Source organism: Aquarana catesbeiana, linkage group LG05 (genome assembly GCF_042186555.1).
Source record: "Aquarana catesbeiana isolate 2022-GZ linkage group LG05, ASM4218655v1, whole genome shotgun sequence".
Taxonomy (NCBI): Eukaryota; Metazoa; Chordata; class Amphibia; order Anura; family Ranidae; genus Aquarana; species Aquarana catesbeiana.
This window is the reverse complement of record NC_133328.1, coordinates 96,431,200-96,447,504: the sequence shown is the minus strand read 5'-3', so window position 1 is coordinate 96,447,504 and position 16,305 is coordinate 96,431,200. Positions and strand designations below refer to the sequence as shown.

At 42.2% G+C, this 16,305-nt stretch overlaps 1 protein-coding gene across 8 annotated transcripts in view; it reads right to left on the bottom strand.

The window, feature by feature from the left end:
* PRKAG2 (protein kinase AMP-activated non-catalytic subunit gamma 2) overlaps nucleotides 1-16,305 on the bottom strand; it is a 538,740-nt gene that overhangs the window by 211,216 nt on the left and 311,219 nt on the right. Inside the window, exon 1 of one of the 8 annotated variants that reach the window (XM_073629987.1) lies at nucleotides 13,363-14,619. The exons of 6 other annotated variants lie outside the window; for them this stretch is intronic. In XM_073629987.1, coding sequence (XP_073486088.1) covers nucleotides 13,363-13,456 — 94 coding nt within the window. In that variant the 5' untranslated portion in view covers nucleotides 13,457-14,619. Of the gene's footprint in view, nucleotides 1-13,362; nucleotides 14,620-16,305 lie in introns of those variants that run through there. One more of the 8 variants, XM_073629989.1, reaches the window with a different exon arrangement.

Sequence of the window (16,305 nt, the reverse complement as noted above, 5' to 3'; positions counted from 1 at the left end):
AAAAGTGTTTAGGTTTGATCTCATATTATATGATTTTGGTAAATCTAAAGGCAAGCTGTACAAGAAGATTGTAGAAAAATTGTATAGTGTGTAGCCAGCATTGGAGTGTGAGGGGAAACCTGAGGGAACACACACAGGCACTGGGAGAACATGCAAACCCTAGGCAGGCAGTGCCATGGTTTGGAATCTAACCAACAACCTTAGTGCTGGCCATATAAACTGATCCCCGTTCCCACTTCACCAGGAGGAAGTGCTAACCACTTAAAGAGGTTGTAAACTCAGATTATAAAATAAAAGCATTATGAAATACTTACCTTAGAACAAAGCCCTGCAGCAGCCCCCGCACACCGCTGACACGGCCGACATCTTCCCCAGTGTTTCTTCCCGGCTCGCGGGCTCCGGCGCTGTGTTTGGCCGGAGCAGCGGGAGCCGCCAGTCACAGAGCATGCCCTGAAAAAACGACACTGCTGCATATATGGTAAATATCTCCTAAATGGTGCAAGTTTAGGAGATAGTTACAGTAACTATAGGTAAGCCTTATTATAGGCTTACCTATAGGTACAAACACACAGGGGTGAGTTTACTTAATCTTTGAAGTGGAGGTCTGCCCACCCCTGCAAAAACTAAAAGCCAGCTGCTACACATACTGCAGCTGCTGACTTTTAATAATAGGACACTTACCTGTCCTGGAGTCCAGTGATGTCGGCACTGCAGCTGATGTTTCCATCGGCTGTCGGGTGCTGCCGCCGCCATTGCCAGTAAGGGAACCCAGTAGTCAGTCATTAAGGCTTCACGCCGGGTCCCTACTGCACATGTGCGAGGCACCGTTGAACTCTCCTACTGGCCCGGTGGCGGGGGAAGGAGGAGGGAGGAGGAAGGAGGAGGGAGGAGGAGGGAGGAGGGAGGAGGAAGGAGCCGAGCTACTGATGCAATTCACCACGCCCCCCCGAAAGGTCCCAAACGTGTCGGAGTGGGGAGACAAATGAGCGGAAGTTCCACTTTTGGGTGTAACTCCGCTTTAAGCAACCCATAGATGACTCAATTTTCTTTCCTTCTACCAGGAGTGGGGCATAGGGAGCCTTCACAGCTGGCAGAACACAATGAATACTGCTAGCAGCTATAGCCGCTGGCAGTTATCAAACGTAAAAAATCTGACAGGCTGGTTGTACCCAAGTAAATTTATCGATTGACTTGGGTACAATTAGCCTGCTCATACAGGGATATAATATCAGCCAATACCTTCTGAATAAGCCAAATTTCGATCCATGTATGGCTTGCTTTAGCCACTGTGCTGTCCTCGTAGTATCCTTAGTATTCCAATCAATTATAAAGGAAAGCAGATCTAAACCTCTACATTTGCTATAAAGAGGTGGCAAGTTTTCTCTTTATGTTGCTGTTGGACAACTTGAGAAGCCCCCTATCTGAAAAAAAACTCAGTTAGAAGCTCTAGTGAATCCTGATGGTATGATAAAACGGGTGTATGTTGGAAGGACTGATCAGTCTTAAAGCAACCCTATCGCCATATCGTCAAGCCGGCCATAGTTACCAACAGGGACCGGCCGAGACTTGAACCATGTACAGGCAGTCTGAATGTACCCAAGTTGATTGAACCAGCCTGCCAGATTTCTCCTGCGATTATTGCCAGTAGTTAAAGCCACCAGCAAAAATCATCATGTGCTCTCCCAGCCGGGACGACTCCCCCCCTTGGTTGCAGGAAAGAAATTGCACCATCTATGACCGGCTTTAGGATATGTCACCACTGTATCCTGTGGTGGGTGAAGGTCGAAGGGAGAAACCAGTGAAAAGGGGGGGGGGGGGGATGCAGGAGATTGACACTCCAAAAATTGTGCATGTAAAGTAAATTTAAAGAGGTCAGAGACTTCATACATGCAACAGCAAACGGTCTAAGACTATGAGCATGCCACAAGAAATGGTAAGAGAATTCAGACATTCTGTAGGAGATGGTCAGAGACTACAGGCATGCTTCAGGAGATAGTCAGAAACTATGAGCATACTAAAGGAGATGATCACAGAAGATGGTCAGAGACTATGATCATGTTAAAGGAGATGATCAGAGACTATAAGCATGCTAAAAGAGATGGTCAGTGACTATGAGCATACTACAGGAGATGGTCAGAGATGATCGGCATGCTGCAAGAGATTGTCAGAGACTATAGTCAAGCTAAAGGAGATGGTCAGAGTCTACGGGCATGCTTCAGGAGATATTCAGAGACTATAAGCATGCTGAAGATGATGGTCAGTGACTTTGGGCATCTTACAGGATATGGTCAGGGACTAAAGATATGCTGCAGGAGAGATTAGATGCAAAGTATACTATAGTTGTTGGAGGCTGGGGACATGCTTCAAGAAACAATCACAGACGGAGGACAAATTACAAGAGACCATTAGAGATCACTATTACAAATCGATGCTTCCATTTTTGTGCTCCCTACCACCGCCCTGTGAAAAACAATCCACCGCTGATCGCTTTTCACAGACCAACACAAGAATAAATGAGCCCTGTTATCAAATAATAGACAATTAATATTTTCAAACTAAAGCTTATTTTCAATGATCTTTTTGAATGTAGATCTTATTTTCTAACTTAAAAAAAAAAAGTTTGTAAGTAAAAGTGTTCAGACACTTTAGATATGCTTGAGATAATCCAGGACAAGAAAGAAATGTGTATATAAAACACACTGATGTATATATCATCTGTACAATCTAATTGTCTTTATTACTATAAACAGACAGACAGGTTTACTGAACAGGTTAGGATTGGTTTCAGTGTCACATAAACTGGATGAAGAGCAGAATGACCTAAACCAACTAGAAGTACAGTAATCATTGTAGGTCATATAAGGGCTTGGTGATTGCATTCAGCCCTGGGGTGTCATTCCAATGTTGGGTCAGAATGAAGAAAGCAGACACACAGGCACATTCTACACACATAGAAGGGACATGCACTTGGACCGTTGGAAATAATCCAGCAGAACTATCTATGACCCATGTAGAAAAATGATGCTGATAAGAGTATTTAAAGAGGCATTAAACTCAAAAGCAAACATTTATTATATACCGCAGCTCACCAATTCTTAGATGTAATGGCTGCATTTTTTCCCCTCTTTTAGGCTTTCTTTCCTTTATTTTCATCTGTTGATCTAGCCAGTAAGTCTGTTGTTTTTTTTTTTAAAAGAACAAGCTGTTCTGCAGATGTAGCAGTTTAAGTGTTGAGACAAACCATTTACCACTGACAGGAGTGCTTACAACGGCCAGCTTCTATTTATTTATGTCAAACCTTTATCCCAAAAGGAACAAAATTATTGCTTGTAACTGCAGTGTGACCTGGAGTTTGGCTTCAGTTTGTTAGTGTATCTAAATCTGCTAGTACATCTAACACTCCCCTCCTCCAGGCTGATAATGTTGCTGTCCAAAGGTGCCCCTTTGTGCTCTTTCATCCAGAGTGGGGGTACTCTAATACAGTGTTACTGGCCAGATCACCAGGTGAAAACAGAAGGAAAAAAAAAAAAACTAAAAAAGCAAATCTAATGCAGCCCCCACATCTAATGATTGGTAACCTGCAATATGTTAATTTTTTGGTTTGGGGTTTAATATCACTTTAAAGCTTGCATTTATCTTTTGCTAATAAATATATAGCACAGGTCAGAGCACAGAACATGTACAGCATTTTGGGTCTGTGAAAATTGAGCATACTGCGGGCCCATTCATGAAGACTATCCTTTGCAGTGTGTTTATGCCTGTGTATAGGGTGTCATGGCATGCATTTATGTGTGTTGCGTTAAAGGCTAGGTTCACTTAAAAAAAAAAAAAAATAATAATAATAAATGCAAATTTTTTTGCAGCAAAAAAAAAAAGGTGCATTTTTTATTTTTTGTTGCAGGAGCCTGGAAAGCATTGCACCAGTGATCAGATCACTGATGCCATGCACACTGTCAATATATCGGCTTACCTGTACACCCCATATGGGTAAGCCAATACGCCCTGACAGGAACACTCAATGAACTACCATGGCATGATGGCGCTCCCCAGTGCTGTGGTAGTTCATTGAAAACTACAATGACGACAACCACAAAGGATGTCGGGACTTGTAGTTCATTTAGACGCACAGAGCTGTGTGTCTGAATGTCGCAGCGGTGAAGACGAAGCCCCGCACGGCCATGCTATTTTCAATCAGTGGTAGCAGGTCCAGGGAACTTCTCCCCGTATTACTGCCACAGGGAGTGCGGACAGCGGGCGGCAGTTGCAACACTAGGAACATGTTACATGTTCCACCCTTAAATCAGGTGGAACATGTAACATGTTCCCAAAGGTGTACTTTATCCTTTAAGGCAGCCCATTCATCATGACCACAAACATATGTGAAACAATTTATATGACTCCTTTTTCAAAATGCGGCGCAACAAACGCATACAAACTTAATTACAAAAAAAGTTGGGACGCTGTGTAAACTATACACAAAAACAGAATGCAATGATTTGCAAATCTTATAAATCCACATTTTATTTACAATAGGAAATATAAAACATATCAAATGTTTAAACTGAGAAATTGTATCATTTTAAGAAAAAAATTAGGTAATTTTGAAACTGATGGCAGCAACACGTCTCAAAGAAAGCTGGGATAGGACAATAAAAAGTTGGCAAAGTAAGTGGTACTAACAGCCCATTCACACAGGGGCGACTTTGGATCCGACTTGAAGTCGCCCCTAGTCGCCTCAAGTCGTGCGACATGATAAAATCAATGTAAGTGAATGAGAGCCGTCTTAATGCACACTACTGAATTCGCTCCGACTTCAGAAAAGGTTCCTGTACTACTTCAATCCGACTTCTAGGCGACTTGTACCCATTGATTTCAATGGAAGTCGCCTCCAAGTCGGATCACCGTTCATAGTGAGGCAACTTTACAGGAAGCTTTACAGGAACTTTACAGGAACAAGAATGATGTCACAAGCTCTGATAAGCTCTGATTGGCCACTTGTCCTGGAGGCGACTTCAAGTCGTGTTGTAAGTCGCCCCAAGTCACGCTGTGATTCATACTCAACTTGTGTCCAAGTTGCCTCCCAAAGTGGAAGTCGTGTTGCCCCTGTGTGAATGGACAATATACAAAACAATAAAGGGTGCATCAATAGTGCAATAATTACAATAAATGTCCTGTTACCTCAATCATATAAATAAAGTGCATCAGTGTGAATGGGCTCTAACAGAGAACAGTTGGAAGCACATTTTGCAACTAATTAGGTTAATTGGACACAAGTCAGTAACATGATTGGGTCAATTTACTAAAGTTGGAGCGTACAAAATCTGGTGCAGCTTTTATTGTGAATAAATCATACCTGCACCTTTTTGTGTTTCTCATGCATAGAGCAGCCCAGTTAAAAACTCAACATGCAGGAAGGCGTAAAAAAAAAATAAAAATGCACACGCTCGGATACACCTCTGCCCTCAGACTAGTGTGCCCTTAGACTGGTATGCCCTGTGCACAATTCTAAAGGGTGCCTTGACTGAAAAAAGTTGTGAAACACTGCTCCACTGTACAATGTGCTTGGTGCCTTTCACAGTCATTGGCACTGCACATTGAGGAGGTGTGTTGCCATGTGTTATGTGGCAAGGCACATTAATACATGTGTTTTAGCGTGAATGAGCAATAAATTACTGCTTAAAACTTTTCAACCTGTATACCAAGGTCCCTGGCTACCTCCTGACAATACTTCTGGTTTATAAATACATAAGGCTCCATTTACACTTGTGCGATTTGTCATGCAACTTTGGACATCAAAGTCGCATGACAAGTATCAGCCCATTCTTTTCAATTGCACCCGTTCAAATCGGTGCAACTTAAAAATCGCAGTAACTTTGAAAAGATGCCTGCACTACTTTGGTGCGACTTTTGATGCCATTTTTGCCGTGGTGTTCTCCTTCAAGATCCTCAGAGCACAAGTCGCATGCCCCAATTCGGATCAGTTAAGATGATGATCTGACTTGGATGCGACTTACATTCAAATTAACGGGCTGAAATCATGTCTAAGTTGGAGTGTAATGTAGTGCAGAAACCTTTTTCAAAGTCGGGCCAAAACAAGTCGGACCAGTTAAGACGGCTCTTATAGGGAACCATTGATTTTGACATTTCATGCGACTTGTGCTCTTGAAGTCGGAGCGCATGTCGGATCAGTGTGAACCGGCCCTAAAAAGACTAAACATTCACATATGTCAGCTTTATAATCTACAGAAAAGATCATTTTGGAACTTAATAATGTAGCAAGGTCTTTTAACTCTTTTGGTCTAATGAGAACCTCCAAAGCCCAAGATAGCTGTCATCCTTCAATATGTGGTGGGTTGTGAAGCATAGTGGGTGCAAAGATGGTGAAAGTCATCGGGTGCCAGACACTTCTTGGATGTAAAAGAGGTTTTATTTCTTTTGACAGTCCTTTTTATATATTTTTGGGGAAAGAGGGTTAGGATCAGGACACCCTTAGATAGTTGTAAAAGCAATTGGCAGACTCAGAGACTTCAATAGGAAAACAGCTGTACAGGGAAAGGCGCCACTTCTGCACGTGCAGGATTGCTGTCTCCTATGGTAACAGTCCTTTAACAGTTCCTAACTTATCGTATCAGTTCTTTCAGCTCCACTACAACTGCTCCTTGTAGTTCTTCAATACTGAGCTCCTGGTCTCTCACTAGACCCACTGATTCACTAACTATGAATCCCTTGAGCTCCTCCAAGGTTGGCGGTGGTATCCCCTAAAGTGTCACCCACGCTTCTCTGCTGGGTCCCTAGTTTGGCACTCCAGATACTCCTCAAGCTTCACCCCTGCTGCCCGGCTCGGTCACTAGCTTGACACACAAGGCTGCTCTGCAAGCGTCTCCTCCACTGGTTGGGTCCATGACTTAATATACAAAGTAATAAAAGTGCAGCGCAAAAAACTTGAGAAAAAATAAAGTCCTTTAAAGGGCATATAATTCTCTTCTATAAACTTTCTTCTTGTTAAAAGACAACCCACATACTTCAGCATTACTGAGCAAGTTGACTGCTTACCAGATGGAAAATCAAAGTAGGCATAATTACCACCGATGCTGGGGATACTTGGATCAGCTGATCTGACAGTCTGAAATAATGTCCGGCAGCTTGTCCTCCAATGCGATAGGTGATGCAGTCACTGAAATAAATAAATATTTTTCGGGGCTGCAGTTCCTCTGAGCTCCACAAGATGGTTATCTCACTTCTATCCAGATAGGAAGACTCTATGGAATACAGACAGGAAGTGATGTCAGGTATACAGGACTTTCCATTTGGAAGGACGTAGAGAGAGGAGACGTCTCCTCTCTCTACGTCCTTCCAAATGGAAAGTCCTGTATACCTGACATCACTTCCTGTCTGTATTCCATAGAGTCTTCCTATCTGGATAGAAGTGAGATAACCATCTTGTGGAGCTCAGAGGAACTGCAGCCCCGAAAAATATTTATTTATTTCAGTGACTGCATCACCTATCGCATTGGAGGACAAGCTGCCGGACATTATTTCAGACTGTCAGATCAGCTGATCCAAGTATCCCCAGCATCGGTGGTAATTATGCCTACTTTGATTTTCCATCTGGTAAGCAGTCAACTTGCTCAGTAATGCTGAAGTATGTGGGTTGTCTTTTAACAAGAAGAAAGTTTATAGAAGAGAATTATATGCCCTTTAAAGGACTTTATTTTTTCTCAAGTTTTTTGCGCTGCACTTTTATTACTTTGTATATTATGTCATTTGGGCTTGGTGTTTACCCTTTAGTGTTCAGCTTGCAATTAGATTGATTTTGTTTGTTTGCGCTGATTGTACATATCTTTGGTTATGGGTCCATGACTTGATCACCATCTGAAGTTTCCCAATTCTCCACCGTGCCCTTCGGTGAGAATATGATTCCAGTACTTGCTTCAGTTACTCACTGTGGTCCCTGGTAAAGGCGATTGGTCCCTTCATGGCGACAGTTTTCCTTCTACCTCCGACCACTGACGGGTTCTCCAGCCAGCAGAACGTCACTTTTGGTTGGACTGCAAGCCGCAATCCCAACCCTGCGCTGCCCTCTTACTTCTGGATAGGCCCTCACACAGCCTGGCAGCCAGATGCCCCCGGGATAGGCCCAATCTCCAGCCTAGCAGCCCAGGGCAAACGACACACGTCAACCCAGATGGCAGTCCAGGTGGCACAGAACACAGATCACTTGACCTCACCCGGCAGGCCAAGGGATTAAAGAAAAACCTTGCCCATTGGCTGGGAAACCCACATACCCATAACCTGACCTCGGGTGGCCCTTCTCAAATCTAGTACCACAACTATCCGGCCACCTAGTGGTAGAAGAGAAAAGTTCAACAAGGCCAAGCTTAGGGAGAAATCAATAGATCCCTATCAATAGACCAAGATAACTACTCTTGGCAAGTACATTTGTGAGAAGCTCCCTGACTAAACCCCAGGGTGCTACAATAATTGAGTATTATTAATAATTGGTAGTTAATAATTGGTTGGTGTATGGATCTTCAACAACATAATTGGTTGGTGTATGGATCTTCAACAACATTGAAGGTCAGCATATACATATTGGGATAGAGACTGTGATCGACGAAACAAACACTTCTGCCTATGTATGGTCAGATTTACTGACCTGCAGTAACTGGAAATATGACCAATAGCTTTATGATCCAACTGTGGTGGGGAGTGAAAGGTTTCTGCTGAATTCTGTGATGTCTGTAGACATCTTAGCTGTTATGAGTCTATGTTAAAGGAGATGTGCAATGGTATCCTCCAATGTCCCACTACAGAATTTCTTTAAATACCAATCCTTGTAGTATAGGATCCTGAAGCTGTCATACGTTTCACCTTGCAATCCTTTCACAGACACCATTAGGGGTCATGTAGAAGGACACTGATTTCCTGCATTTGTTGGAAATTTGAAGGCATCTCAAAAGCAACTCAAAAAAATCCCATTGACTTTAATTGAGCTGTCCAAAAGCCAGTTCAGAAACTCTGTTTGACCCGCTGTGTTTCTTTGGACACAGCATGTCCTATTAAGGTGCGCTTGACTTTAAGGCAAAGCATTCCAAATGCAGCCTTTTCTTGTTAAATGGACCGTTTTGCATTTGAATGGAACCTACATTCAGGCTGGGTTGACAATATGTGCTACCGCAGGGCACAGCAGGGGATCCGGTGCGTCCCCGTTCACTGTTTCAGGTCCCAATTGGGTCAGAATTTTTGGTTGAATTCAGACCTTTAACGGAGCCAAAGACGCACAGGGCTCTTCTGCTGTGCACTCCACAGCCATCCCAGAGATGTGTGAACCAGCTCTATTGCCAGTAACAATCTCCTGTCATGCGAATTGGATGTGGCGAAACCCGCATCCAATTTGCAATAGTGTGAACCCAGCATTAAGCCCCATACACATTATTGGATCTTCTGCAGAGTTTTGTCTTTAGATTTACCAAAACCATGTAGTGCAAGGGCCTGTCTGATTGCATACAAATTGAAACTCTTAAGGATTGACCTCATATTATAAAAATCTGCAGAAAATCAATTAGTGTGTATGGGGTCTACGACTTCTAAATAGCAGCAGATTGTTTGCTGCGTTTAGAGGTGGCTAAAAGCTGACCATTGTAAGCACCCGTCAGTGATAAATGGTTTGTCTCAAATTGATACATTTGCAGGGGAGCTTGTTCTGCTAAAGAACAGCAGACTTTCACACCTATGAAGGTTGCAGCTTGCATATTTCGGGTGCATTTTGCATTTTTAAATACACGTTTTTGATCCATTGAAAGCTATGGAACCAAAAGCAAGAAAGAAGTCCTTGGCCCTTTCTATAAAATGCACAGATGTGATTGTGATCCATAGGAAACCATGTTAAATGGACTGTAGTTTTTTTTTCTGTAAAACTGAAAACACACTAAAAAATGCATAGGTGTGAACCAGGCCTTACTGGCCAGATCACCAAGTGAAAATAAGGGAAATAAAGCCTAAAAAAGAAAATGACTGCAACCATCCTATCCAAGAATGGGTAAGCTGCAGTATAGTAAATGTTTGCTTTTTGGGTTTGATACTGCTTTAAATTCTGCACAGATAGCTATTGCGAACTGAAACCTGAATCTGAATTCATTCATTCAGTCTTGGTTCAATTGGATGCTGAATCCTCGCATCCAATTTGCAATAGCAGGAGAATGTGACTGGCTCTCTATGGAGCCGGTTCACATATCTCCGATGCAGCTCCGGTACAAATTTGCACAGGAGCCCTTTGTGTTTTTTGGTCAGTTTCAGGTTCGAATTAGCCCAAAATTCAGGCTGAAATCGGACCTGAAACAGTGAACCAGGACGCACAGGACCCCTGCTGGGAGCCGCATCGGCATCCAGTGTGAACTGAGCCTCAGGTTTAATCCACAAACCTCCCAGTAAAACTACAACCTAATTATCCTGAAAAAATCTGCAAATGTACCCTAAGGCAGGCCATAGATGATCCGAACCATGTATGGGCAGGCTGAATGTACCAATTTGATTGATCGATTGATCAACTTAGGTACTAAAAACTTGCCAGATTTTGGATTCAATTATCGATAGTGGCTAACCACTAGCAATAATCACTGTCTTCTCCCCAGTGGGGACGGCTTCCTCCGCCCCCCTACCAGGAAAATACAATGGCTTTGCAAGAGGGATTACCCTGACAACACTGAATGTGTTAATGGGGGAATCGAGCCCGTGGTTGCAGGAAAGAAATTTGCTCCGTGTATGGGCTGCTTAACACTTTTGTGCGCAATGGCGAATGTTCACAATTTGGATGTCACTATCAGGATTTTATCTATAGGTGTCCAATGTCATCAATAAGGCCCTGTGTACACATGCTTACTGCGGCAATTCGCACATTTTACAATAAGCATGTTGGTGCATTGCAGCGCTATTAATTTTAAATGGTGCCCCAACACACTGCAATACATGCTGCAAGATATTTCAGCCTGCACTACATTTTTGTTCATTGGGATGTGTTGCAGCCCAATGTGTAAAAAGACAATGCAGGTTGTGTGTTGTGAATGGGCCCCTAATCCTGACAATGGATTAAATGAGTAGACACATAATTTTTTGTTAGCTGTCTACAAATCTTAGACAGTAACCCAGCATGGATATGGCCAATAAATTATCTTTCTAAATTTCTGTAATAATTATGGAGAAGAACTAGAAGAGTGCTGTGGGCACCAGCTTTACGGAGGGGTAAAATCCTTCCTGGGCAGTCACATGTGAAGCAGACCCAGCCAGGGAGGGTCAGCCAAGCTTTTGGAGGGTCCTACAAACATACAATCTTCCCTCATACAATGTAAATTAGTCAGGTACGTCAGTAGGTTTCTTTATTCAGTTGATGTTTTGCTAATGGTGATGCTGAAACAAATGACTATATTAAAACAGCCCCTGTAAGAAGAACGTAAATAATGACCTTTCTTGCAGCCTGTGCCAATTTCTGCAGCACTGAAGAAAAATCAGCTCAAGAATCTTCAGAAACGTACACCTCCAGCAATATCGATCCCCTGGTGCCCTGCTGCAATCAGTGGTTCAATCTGCCTGCTCTGTGTCCTGTAGTGACATATTGATTGGCGGGAAGAACCACTGAATACATCAGGGGAGTAAGAGATGGACATTCCTGATATTGTCAGTTTCTGTAGCTGATTTTGGCATTGTATGCAGCAAGACAGGTTTTTCAGACCTTCTTTGTAGGGGCACCTTTATTTCAGGAACTGTGTCAAAGTCACTTTGAAGAGGGTTTAGGGGTAGTGTGCTTAGCTTCTCACTCAAAATCATACCAAATGCAGCACACTTGCAGGGGACAAACGTGTCTCACATTTGAATGGCTTCAACTTTCTGCAAATTTGCATTGATTTATTTCCGATTTGCTTTTGTTTGCACTCACGCTTACTAGCCACGGCCAATAAATTCCTAGATAGCACTGGATGATAACCCAAGCAAATTTTGGACAATGTGCTCCAAACCTTCGCATGCTTTACAAGGTGCATCAAAAGCACATAAACACCCACTTGGGCCTCCTTACATAAGGAATCACGGGTCCAAAAATTCTTTGATATCTGGGAATCTTTCATTAAAACCTTGCCTACAGATACCCAACAGTTGATAATATAATATTCAAAATACTCAATGGATTCAAACCAGATTGTTAACCAATGACCCTCCAATTGATATCATACCCTCCACTTAAAATTATTAAAATATATTTTACGCTTTAACAGCTGAGGCCTCCCCTCTTTCCTTCACCTGCTAGTTGGTGGACCGACCACCATCCATCTTTTTGTTTATTAATGTCCATCTTTTTCGACCCAAAGAACAATATAGAGAAAGGGGAGCTAGTTAGGAAGCTAGTCCTGAGGGTCTCTGCCACATCCCAAAACCTAATGTGAAGAGAAAGAAATGCCCCAAAAGGGATACTATGGGCAGAAAACCAACACAGGATCAAAGTATGGTAATAGAAAAATAGATAAAAAAGATATTGTGTTGGTTTTCTGCCCATAGTATCCCTTTTGGGGCATTTCTCTCTCTTCACATCTTTTTCGACCCAGTCCTTATACCTGATTCTCAAACTATACTGACAAACTGTATGCTGTCATTTTTGTATTGTTCTACTGCTCAAATGTTGTAACCATTTTAATTGCTAACTGTGTTCTCGCATCAAAAATAACATAAATAAAAGGAAAAACACCCACGTGTGCTAACTCTCGACACACTGCGAACAATTTACAAATGCTGGAAACTAGAAGCATGGAGGGGATTCCCTGCAACCTGTACCTACTTTGACTAGTGGATTTTGCTTTGGATCCTCTATCCTTGGCATTACCACTAATGACAACATAAGGAGACGCATTTGCTGAGCAAAGCCCGTATTCACTAATGACAGGCACATCTCTTCAGAGCTGAACATTTTACATTAAGACAATGCATGGTCTGATGGCCTGCATGGGTATAAAGACATAAGATACGTAACTATTATTAAAATGTTTCTTATTTCAGTGACACGCGGGCTTAGAATATTCAATTATTACATAAGGAAAGGCACAAAAATTTGTGGAATTGTTGGGAATCTACAACCACTATAATTTATATTTCTCAGAATTATTGTTGAAGGAACCCAAACATAATACAGCGATACTGGGCATTTCCTAAAATGATCAATTGCACACACTGTATTATTGCCATATTATAATTACTTTCCAGCCAAATATATAAACTAACATAAGTCAAAAGCAAAAGGGCAGATTATACAGCAAAGCCAGGCTAACTTTAACGAGCACACTTTGCATAGGCAAATCCTCCTTAGTATCAGTGGCACTGTACCTATTATTCCATGAGGCTCCGACTGACGGCGGTCTGTCCCTCGACCCTGATCCTTGCGTTTCTTGGTACCCCTCAAGCTGCCAAACCGCTTCATGGCAGGTGCAGTGGGCAATGCAACTTCAGCAGAACTTTGTCATATCCAGATTAAACCAGAACAGCTGAAATGTAGATAAACCAGCACAAAAAAAGTCGAAAAATTTCCCGCCTATACAGAAGACAAAACCCCTTTGATTCTGCAGAAATCCACGTTTTGTTTAAAGAAACAAAACGACTGTGAGTTTAGGGATAACCCGGATTGCTATGTGCTGTCACACAGTCAGCCTGCATTGCAAGCCGTACTGCAGCTCACAAACTGAATTCTTCTCCAGTGGTGTAAAGCGCCTGCTGATAGCATACAAGATCTTCTTGCTTGGGGAAGGTCAGTGGTGACTGATAAGGCTCCTTTTATAAAATTCCACATCAGGGAAGTTCTGGCAGGGGATTGTCATGTGCGTTTGTGAATAATGTTCCTTTAAAAAGACTGTAAAAGGAATCCACCCTTGTCCAGACAATTCTTGGCACCAATTGGCCAGAACACATTCTCATTATAATGTGACATCACGCAGCTATTTTGACTTGTGCTCTGGGCCCTTTGCTGAAGCAGGAAAGCATATGCTGGTTGCAGGTTCATGTCAAGTGCTCTCTGGTGACTAACAAACCCCCACATGTCACAAAAGCATGACAATTCAAAATAGAAATTATTCTCCTTACGAAACCGAAAGACCCGAGGCTTAGTATTTGCTGGACCAGATTCTCTCAACTTTTAACCCACTAGTTACTGCAGTCATTTCTGATTCCTTCAGAGAAGTTCATTCAGGATTTCTGCTGGTATCTGTGTACTCAAGGAGCGTCTCATTCATTAAGAAAATGTAAACAGTAAAATGAGGAAGCTGGAGAGACTGGATAGAACTATGTAGGCCAATTCTGGTGACAATCGGGTAAACAGACAGGCAGTGTCATTGTCATTGCTTCCTCTTATGTTATGCTGATGTTATGTCTGCTAGGGGGACTGAACAGAAGTCTAAAGCCCCGTACACACGATCGGATTTCCCGACGGGAAATGTTGGATGTCAGGCTGTTGGCGGAAAATCCGACCGTGTGTATGCTCCATCAGACAATTGTTGTAGGGCTTTCCGCCAACAAATGTTGGCTAGCATGTCTTCAAATTTTCCACCAACAAATGTCTGTTGTCGGATTTTCCGCTCGTGTGTACACAAGTACAAACACGCATGCTAGGAAGCAGAAACTGGCGCTCGTAATGGAGAATTAACATTCGTGACGTGGCAAATTATGAAATCTCCAAATGCAGCGCACATTCTCTTCTTCTTTAGTGGGATAATAATGAAGCTGCTTTGCTGGTGATACTGATGGAGTTATTGCAAACAAATTTTAAAGGCTTTTTTTTCCTAGTGATATCAAGAATAATATTATTATGTTTTTTTTTTTTTTTTTTTTTTTTTTATTTGTGCAAGTTACCACAACACCATTTTCTGTAGTTTTTAAGATCAAAGATACAACTATGTTGGTGTCCCTTGTTAACCCCTTGCCGACCGGCTCACGCCGATATACGTCGGCAGAAGGGCACGTACAGGCATATTAACGTACCTGTACGGTGCCCTTTAAGACGGCATCGTGGGCGCGCACGCACCCGCCCGCCGCAAGCTCTGTGAGTGTGATCGCAGGTCCCGTGTACTCGATGTCCGTGGGGATACCCGCGATCGTCTCACGGAGAGGAAGAACGGGGAAATTCTGATGTAAACAAGCATTTCCCCGTTCTGCCTAGTGACACTGACACTGATCACAGCTCCCTGTAATTGGGAGTGGTGATCAGTGTTGTGTCACACATAGCCCAGCCCCCACACAGTTAGAATCACTCCCTAGGACACACCTAACCCCTGCAGCGCCCCCTAGTGGTTAACCCCTTCACTGCCAGTCACATTTACACAGTAATCAGTGCGTTTTTAATCGCACTGATCGCTGTATAAATGTGACTGGTTCCAAAATAGTGTCAAAAGTGTCCGATCTGTCCGCCATAATGTCATAGTCACGATAAAAATCGCAGATCGCCGCCATTACTAGTAAAAAAAAAAATTATTACCAAAAATGCCATAAAACTATCCCCTATTTTGTAAACGCTATAACTTTTGCACAAACCCATTAATAAACCCTTATTGCGATTTTTTTTTAACCAAAAATATGTAGAAGAATATGTATCGGCCTAAACTGAGGAAAAACATTTTTTTATATATTTTTGGGGGATATTTATTATAGCAAAAAGTTAAAAATATTGTGTTTTTTTCAAAATTGTCACTCTTTTTTTGTTTATAGCGCAAAAAATAAAAAACGAAGATTAAATACCACCAAAAGAAAGCTCTATTTGTGGGGAAAAAAAGGACGTCAATCTTGTTTGGGAGCCACGTTGCACGACTGCACAATTGTCACTTAAATCGACGCAGTGCCGAATCGCAAAAAAAATGCTCTGGTCTTTGGGCAGCCAAATGGTCCGGTGCTGAAGTGGTTAATTTTACATTATATTGTTTAAAATATAACCGCCTACTCCCAAACTGTCATTTGAAGTAAAACACATAGCCAAGTATTATTGTATACAATTTTTTATCGTGCATTAAAAAAAAAAAAATAGACATGCTGTCTGCCAATAGAACTTAACCAAAAAGTGCATTCTATGCATCCAAAAATATAGAAAATATACCAAATCAAATCATTATTCAACAAAAAAAATAATGTCAAAGCAATAACTCCAAAGCCAATAATAAATAACATGTTATCTCCTCCGATTCCGCAACATGGCTGGTTGACGAACGGCCGTTCAGAAACGAACTGAAAAGCACGAAATGAAAAACATAAAAGAAAAGCGCAAATCAACACTCACCAAACTTCTAACAC